Here is an 8,761-nt window from a genome sequence, read left to right on the forward strand (position 1 = left end):
ATTGATTCCCAAGGTTAAGGAGAAATCACATCTCACACTGTGAATGTTTAATGAGATGATCACTGCATTTTTTTTCAACAAAAAAAGTCTTAATTCGATAATGCTGTCTGTAATCTTCTCTTACTTTTTGTTTTTTTGTTTTTTGTTGTTGAGTTGCATGAGTTCCTTGAATATTTTGGATATTAGCCCCTTATCGGAGGCACTGTTTGCAAAAATCTTCTCCCATTCAGTTGGTTGCCTCTTTATTTTGTCGATGGTTTCTTTTACTGTGCAGAAGCTTTTAAGTTTCATATAGTCCCATTCATTTATTTTAGCTTTTACTTCCCTTGCCTTTGGAGTCAAATTCATAAAATGCTCTGTGAAACCAAGGTCCATAAGTTTAGTGCCGATGTTTTCTTCCATGCAGTTTATTGTTTCAGGTCTTATGCTTAAGTCTTTGATCCATTTTGAATTAATTTTGGTACACGGTGACAGATAGCAGTCCAGTTTCATTCTTTTGCACGTGGCTTTCCAATTCTGCCAGCACCATTTATTGAAGAGGCTACCTTTTCTCCATTGTATTTTTGCTTCTTTCTCAAAAATTATCTGTCCATATTTATGTGGTTTTATTTCTGGGTTCTCAATTCTATTCCATTGGTCTACGTGTCTGTTTTTCTGCCAATACCATGCTGTTTTATTATTGTTGCCCTGTAGTACAAGCTGAAGTCATGGATTGTGATACTTCCAGCATTGTTCTTTTTTCTTAAGATTGCTTTGGCTATTCGGGGCCTATTGTGGTTCCAAGCAAATCTGATTAATTTTTTTGTTCTATTTCTTTAAAAAATGCCATTGGGATTTTGATGGGGATTACATTAAATCCGTATATTGATTTGGGTAATATGGCCATTTTAACTATGTTGATTCTTCCAATCCAGGAACGCAGAATGTCTTTCCATTTCTTTGAGTCTTCTTCAATTTCTTTTAAAAATGTCTTGTAGTTTTCAGCATATAGGTCTTTCACATCCTTGGTTAAGTTTATTCCTAGGTATTTTATTCTTTTTGCTGCAATTGCAAAAGGAATTGTTTTTTGCATTTCTTTTTCTGAGATTTCATTGATAGTATATAGGAATGCAATGGACTTTTGTACGTTGATTTTGTAGCCGGCAGCTTTACCATATTCGTTGATTATTTCTAATAGCTTTTTGGGGGAGTCTTTAGGGTTTTCTATATATAGCATCATGTCATCTGCAAAGAGTGATAATTTAACTTCTTCATTCCCAATTTGGATACCTTTCATTTCTTTCTCTTGCCTGATTGTTCTGGCAAGGACTTCCAACACTATGTTGAAAAGCAGAGGTGATAGGGGACAGCCCTGTCGTGTTCCTGAACGTAGAGCAAAGGGCTTCAGTTTTTCACCATTAATTATGAGATTAGATGAGGGTTTGTCATACATAGCCTTTATTAAGTACAAGTATTTTCCTTCTATACCTATTTTATTAAGTGTTTTAATCATACATGGATGTTGTATCTTGTCAAATGCTTTTTCTGCATCAATTGATATAATCATATGATTTTTGTCCTTTATTTTGTTTATGTGATGTAGCACGTTGATGGATTTGCAGATGTTGAACCATCTTTGTGCCCCTGGGATGAACCCTGCTTGGTTGTGATGGATAATCTTTTTAATGCATTGTTGCATTCAATTTGCTAGAATTTTGTTTTAGGATTTTTGCATCTGTATTCATCAGAGATATTGGTCTGTACTTTTCTTTTTTGTGTTGTCCTTACCAGGTGTTGGTATCAGGGTAAAGTTGGCCACATAAAATGAGTTAGGGAGTACTGTCTCTTCTTCAATTTTTTGGAAGAGTTTGAGCAGGATTGGTATTAGATCCTCTTTGAAGGTTTGGTAGAATTCACTGGTGAAGCCATCTGGTCCCGGACTTTTGTTTTTGGGAAGGTTTTGGAAGACTGGTTCAATTTCGTTACTGGTGATCTGTCTGTTTAGATTTTCCAGTTCTTCATGGTTCAGCCTAGGAAGGCTATATGTATGTATGTAAGAACTTGTCCATTTCTTCTAGGTTATTGGATTTGGTGGCATATAGTCTTTCATAGTATTCTCGGATGATCCTTTCTATTTGCACCCATGATAACTTCCCCTTTTTCATTTCTGATTTTGTTAATTAGTGTCTTCTCTCTTTTTATCTTAGTGAGTCTAGCATGTGTGTGTGATGACGATGATGGGGATGAAAGACAGTTAAATATTCATCCTTCATAGTGGGAGATCAATAAACTATGTTGAAAACAGGGGGGATATTTTAAGTGGCAATTTAAGCCTGATATGTGGAGGTAAATATGGAAAGAACCAGCTAAATTTGTTGAAAGTTGTTATCTGGGGAAGCAGGAAAAGCAGGTGGGGCGTGGCCCAGGAGCTGCAGTTTTTCTATACAGAGTTGTGGAACAACCGAATCTTAAACTGTGTGACAGCAAAACTGGTTTTTAAAAAAGAACTTAGTGGTGATAAAAAGTAAAACAAACAATATTGGTATCTTAGAAATTGCCAGACTTCACTGGTGCACAGGCTCAGTTCCTGGCTCAGCAAGTAAGTGGGTTAGGAGCCATTTGGTGCAGGGTTGAAGGAGAGCCTTTGTCATACCACTCACTCATCCACAGTGTTTTGACCTACATTTGAACTACAGCTTATTTTCATTTTCTAGGGCGAATTTTCCAATTCGGGTTGAATTTCCTTGCTGCTTCTCAATTCTCCTGGGTCACACTTCTTACACACTTCCCCTCTCCTTACTGGCTGTCAGTTTAAGTTTGTTTAGAAAACACAAATTACGTGACATATTAAACTTGACAAACAATGAAAGAAAGACAAATCTACTGTTCCCTCTCCCCACAAACCACCTAATTTTTTCAGAATAAATTTTATACTGTCTACACCCCTATTTCTTGTGATTATTGAAAATGAAGATTAACTTACTTCTTTGAGAAAAACACATGCTGAGTCTTGGGATGTGCTTTCATCATATCTTACATAGTATGTAAATCAAGCCAGGATGTTCAGGTATCAGGGATTTTAGTTCTAGGTTTCAGCCCTACCTTAGTTAGGAGGAACTCGTCAACCTGATACCCACGTAGAAAACATTAGTCTTGGCAACTACTCACTGACTTACCGGTTGTTAAATACTGAGAAGGCCGGTTGTCAGGACATACTGGAAAAAAGAAGGACGATCTCTTTTGTCATAAAAGGTAGTCGATATTTTTCCATTTCAGCAATGATCACCCTTACAAGCATTATGTGATACTTAAGAAATAAGAGCCAATTTATCTTTGCTACACTGAAATTTTCCCACTACTTGGCTCCTCTGTGTTGAAAAGAAATGGTGGTATTTGTATCAACTGTCCAGGTGAGGTTTTGTAATTTGCTTAAAACAAAACCAAAGCCAAAACACTTACAGCCATCCTAATTTCAACAAAGGAGTCTTCAGAGTGCTTTTGAGTTCAGCTTGAGTTGTAATTCAGACACAATGCCCAGCAGATCTGCCTTTTCAGCTTGAAGGCGCGCCACCTGGGTCTTTAGCTGTTCCATTTCCTGTTCTGCTACTGCCTTGGGGTCCCCAGTGGGGTCCTGGAAATGACGAGGAACAAAGCAAATTAACTAATCAAACTAAGAACCTGGCTTTCAAACTCAAGTGCTCCACACCCACTGGGAAGGCAGTTTTTCAACATCTTTGTCACCTATGCTTTACAACAGAATATTCCAGCTTGTCCTTGGCAATTTATTTTGACATAACATTTTCATATCATTTTACTGTATTCAAATAATAGCAAATTAAAATAACCTCATGAAAGAAAGGCTTCCTCAGCATGCTGGAATAATCTGATATTATGAAAATAACCAACCAGACCTTGGCAATGGTAGACTTGCAAATTTTAGTCCAGAATATCAGAAAATAAGGATAAAATGCTGCCAAAATTCAACCTCTTGCTTTTTTATTTTACTCCACAAGTGCACACCCACCCCCTCGCTCCCCATACCTGTCATGTCCACTTAGAAGCCAAAGCATCAAGGATATCACTTGGTACAGTAATAGCAAAACACAATGAAAGGTCCAAAATTCTCCCAGATATATAGTCTGGATACTATAATACTCTGGATTGGTGCTTTAAGATGCTAAACGTAAGTCTGGTGAGAAATAAGCAAACTGAAAGTTCAGAGGCTGGTATGAAAGCTCAAAAAAAAATTAAATTTCAGGCTCTATAAACATTAATATTTCACCAATACATCAAGTACGTGTTGTGTTCAGCCAGATGCAATCACTGCATACGACAAAATCGGAAGAAAGACCCTGTTTAGAGGCAAGGTTTTACTTGGGAGCAGGGAGAACAGACTCGACTCCACACTCAGCTAATCAGTGTACGTGATGCCATGAGCACATTCACTTAATGTCTTGGCCTCAGTTTACTTGAGTTAGAAAGAAAGACATGGCACACAGGGTCTCTGGTCTCTTCCAGCTCTGACCTTCTCGGCCTCTCTGATTTCCTCCTCAGGAAACCTTCACTACTCTTGAGGGCATGGCACCACCAGAAATATGTACACTTGAGATTGTCAGAGGAGGCAACACATCAGAAAACTGACATGCACCGCACACATACCCCTCTCTGTGACAGCTTTCCTAAGGGATGGTAACCAGGCCCAAAGGTTCGCAGTGGAACCAAAAAGTATCAGAAGGGCATGTGCCTGGAACATAAACCAGCTCGTCCATGAAATGTTAAAAACTGATGGACGGGTATTAGCTTGCAGCAGGGAGGTGCCCCTCCTACCATCGAGATCATGCTCTTCCTTCATTTGCAGCATTTCCTTGCTGGGAAACTAGCACAGGACTTTGAGCAAAGCAACTCCTTGTGAAACGGAAGAGTCAGGTCTGCAAGGAAAGATTAAGAGCCTGTGCCATCTCTCTTAGTAATGACTCACACCAAAGAAACGTACATGTAAAGGAAGGAAAACATACAAGGAAAGGTACCACAGAGCCTGGAAGCAGGAAGCAAACAGATGAAGGCAAGACTACATAGGATCATTAGGAATCTTCACATTTACCCACCTGATCTGTCAGAAAACATTTTATGGAATGGATTTTTCAAAACTACCTTGGCAGGAAGGTAGGAAATAGAGTTTTATTTTTTTTAAAAAGGAAGAGGCTTAGAGCTTTATTTGACTTTTCTGTCTCCTTATAAAAGAATGTTCCTGGAATGAAGTTTTAAACAAGTGTCTGAGGACCAGGGCTATAAGGCCGTGACACTAGAACCTCCGACTGTCAGGTTAATTTTCTTTTTCACAATTCTGAGCATCTCTTAAATGCCTTTGAGAAAATATGAATCTATTTGTTTGGCCATAGACACCTTGTACTCTAACACTTTAAATGTCTCTCTATTTTACCCCCGAGAGTCTGTTCACTGACTTCCTGGACTAGAACTCCCATGGTTTATTTTCTAGGATCTCAGCCCCAATTCCACCATTTGTCACACTGTCCTCACTTTTAGTCACTTACCATTGACTTGGTGAAACACAGCAACTTCTCTGTCTTTCTCTGTATTTAGATAATATCTCCATCCTACTGTCCTAGCAACGTGCCCAGTTGATATCCCATTCTATAATCCAAGAAGAAAAGCCTATCTAACGACCTTCGCCTAGCAGTCTGCAATTAAAATTTAAAAACTACTCTGTAGGGACATTATATAGAGTATAATTCAGTTAAATCAAACAGAACCATTAATGCCTCTGCCTCACCCTGAGGATTGGAAGGCAGATCTCTAGAGGAAATTTCCAACTCTCTTCCCTGTGTAGGACAAAACACTTGAGAAGCCCTGATGCTGAGGGGGGATTCCCCCCTGTGGGAACAGTGGCAAACATGGGCCAGCATGAGTGAGACAAGTCCCAGGCCTTGAGAGCTTTACTAAGTGAGGAAGATGACCGCCTAACCTCAAAACCACCTAAAAACCACCTCAAGGGAGGCAAGGGGTCAGCCCGGGAGGCACAGTTTGGGGGGGAGAAGGCTGATGACCAAGGGTATTAAAGAGCCCCAAGTATCTCATTGTCGCAAATACCCAAGTCTTGTGTCCCAAGGACTCGTTTCTGAGTCCTGCTTGTAGCTCACTTCGACAGATCGCCTACACTGACACAAGCTGTCCACAGTTTCAACTTCTCATCTCAACTTCTTCCAATGCTGGGATCTGTAAGAAAACCTCCAGGCAGACAATCTCAAACTGCTTCTGGAAGCTTCCTTTTTGGCTTCAATGTGCTAGGTCCCAGCCGGCTGAAGCCAACTGTCAGTTCACCTCCCAAAAGCCAAGGGAGGAAAACCATATAAGACATTTTCTTCCAGAGAATAGAAAATTACTCATATGTCCCAGGTGTAATCATTTCTTCAGAGTATTACACCTCAAAAACATTCAGACAATGAGCGATTTCCCCCCAAACGTGACTTAATGCTCTTCCAACTGGAAGACACGTTGAAGCATCAGATGTGGTAAGCCTTATCCACAGTGAAACATTTCCAACACTAACATGAATGTATTAAAGCTCAATGTTTCCATTGTCTCACGAGCACGAGTTGATGAGTAGATCACTGATACCAACTGATACTTTTCTAAACAACTTTTCATTCTTTAGATTATTCTATACCATCCCCTTTTCATTACTTTCTTTCCATTTTATTTCTCTGTTCACATTCTTTACCCATTCAAGGAATTAGAGATCATCAAAGTTCAAGGTGAAGTCTCAAGAAAGATCACTGATATCTGGAGTTACGTCCTCCCTGAATCAACCCAGTGCTCTGTCCTCCAAAGAGTTAAGATCCAGGTTTGGAAGAAAATGAACAGCAGTTGTGTCCATGTAAACAAATAATACCCAGTGAGCGCGAGCAACCAGGCAGAGGCTGCACATCTGCTCTGCTTTGTTTTTCACTAACATCTTTGATACCCACTCTTGGCTGTGAGCATATTTCCCAGGTTCTTTGGGTCAATGAAAACACGGCAACCCTGTATAATATTCTTTCACAATATGACATTTCTTAAACCATCTTTCAGAAGTAAATGTACAATGAAAAGTGATGAATCTATCTTAGACAGAGGGGAAGGACAAGGTCAACAAGTAACACTTCTGAGTAACAGATTTCTTAAAATGCAATTTTATATCACAGACACACACTAAAAACACACTTGGATGGTTCTAGGTAGAAGTCCTTCTGCACTGTCTGTAATGAATACAAAATGTTAGTTTATAACTGCAACATTCTTTTGACTATAATCAATACGGTCAAAGCTTTACAAATTTCTTTCCCCCAACAGTGATTATTCATGGCCCTTAAAACTGCAACCAATCTTCTCAGCAAGAACACTTCTTTCAAGGTAATGCAAAACATCTGTCTAACCTGAACCATGAAAGGCTTTGATCTAGAAGTCCAGACAAATAAGGTTCTACAAATAAGATACTACAAATATTAGTAAAATAAAATCACAGCCAATCAGTCTGCTCACCTGGAATGACATTTCTGTTTTCCCCTTTTAGTTTTCCAAGTTCTTCCTTCAATTTTTCATTTTCATGACTCAAGGCCATTAGGCGTTCTTTGGCTTCTTTGCTCTGGATCTCAAATAACAGGCGTTCTTCTTTCCGTTTCTCTGTCCAGGCTGAAAGCTCCTCAAATCGTCCTTTCATAGCTTGGTTATTTAGCTTCATGGCTTCTGTATGGGGTTCAGAGTGAGGGTGTCACACACCAGGGGACTGAACCTGACTTCATGAATCTCACTGCCCCTCAGACCCCTTCACCAGGAGGCTCTGGATCTAAAGATGCCATGTTGGGCCTGGGCCTAAGGGTCAGCCAGAAGAAGACTGTAGCAAGATGAGGGGCTTTTGTTTTCAGACAGGACCAGCGGGTCTAAGGGTATTTCTAGTCCTCATAAGACTCAAGAAAATAAAATTGATTTGGGTACCTCCATATAGCACAAGTACCTGTGTATAACTACAAAGACTAACCAGATTCAAACACAGGTCCTGCCAAAAGCCATGGCTTGAGATATTAGAATGCTTCCTCTTAACAAAGTAATGATATTTAGGACTAACTCTACAATAATAGCAGCCTTCTTTCGTTCTGTTTCCTTTCAAATTAACTAAATGTCATTATGCCATTTCCCTGAGACACATAAAATACTTTTTATTCTTACCTTCACCCAAAAGTAAACAATGAAAGCAGCTTTAGCCTTACTGATAGCTTAATTCTGTGCTCTTTCTGCCCCCAGGGAACCAGACAGAGAGCAGGGAGTTCACCAACAAGCCTTATCACAAAGGGTATTATGTTCAGGAAGGTCCAGGGTGAATGGAGAAACACGGGGGCCAGGTGTTGCTTACCTTTCATCTGATGGTTCTCCATCAGCAGCTCCTTCATTTGCCGCAGCAGCTCCTCTGGGGTGAATGTGCCCAGGTTTGGGTGAGCCAGATTGGGGGGTCCATTTCCTGTGGTTTCGTTGGGGCTGTCCCCCTTTTCAGTTAGGCAGTTAAGCTGTTGGTGGGACATGGCAACAGATCCTATGGAAAAGTTACAAACAGAAAATATAGCTGTCCGTCCTCTGCAAGGGCTCCCCATGAATCCCCCCAAATCCACTAGCAATTGCTAATATGTATTCCAAAAGTTGCCTACTTTCCCTCCCATCATATTTTGAATATTTTTTGACTCTTTTAAACAAAGGCTATCCTAGCTCAGTGTGTATGTGTGTGCACTTGGAT

General features: G+C 39.9%; 1 protein-coding gene across 1 annotated transcript; it reads right to left on the reverse strand.

Annotated features, from left to right (window-relative positions):
• Positions 1–1,930: 1,930 nt before the first annotated feature.
• Positions 1,931–8,558, reverse strand: LOC148759190 (optineurin-like). Its single transcript, XM_088802407.1, has 3 exons — positions 8,387–8,558; positions 7,519–7,722; positions 1,931–3,610 (listed from the first exon to the last, which is right to left on the reverse strand). Exons 1-3 carry the CDS (start codon positions 8,550–8,552, stop codon positions 3,531–3,533), a joined length of 450 nt encoding a protein of 149 aa, XP_088658533.1. The 5' UTR covers positions 8,553–8,558; the 3' UTR covers positions 1,931–3,530.
• Positions 8,559–8,761: the final 203 nt, after the last annotated feature.

This window comes from Rhinolophus sinicus, chromosome 1 (assembly GCF_057876585.1).
Source record: "Rhinolophus sinicus isolate RSI-liver-muscle chromosome 1, RSI-T2T, whole genome shotgun sequence".
NCBI lineage: Eukaryota > Metazoa > Chordata > Mammalia > Chiroptera > Rhinolophidae > Rhinolophus > Rhinolophus sinicus.

Coding starts and splice junctions, on each gene's coding strand:
- LOC148759190 (XM_088802407.1), bottom strand. CDS start 8,552: ATGTCCCACCAACAGCTTAACTGCCTAACTGAAAAGGGGGACAGCCCC. Junction 7,723..8,386: donor GGAGAACCATCAGATGAAAG/GTAAGCAACACC, acceptor AACCCCATACAG/AAGCCATGAAGCTAAATAAC. Junction 3,611..7,518: donor AAACAGAAATGTCATTCCAG/GTGAGCAGACTG, acceptor CGTCATTTCCAG/GACCCCACTGGGGACCCCAA.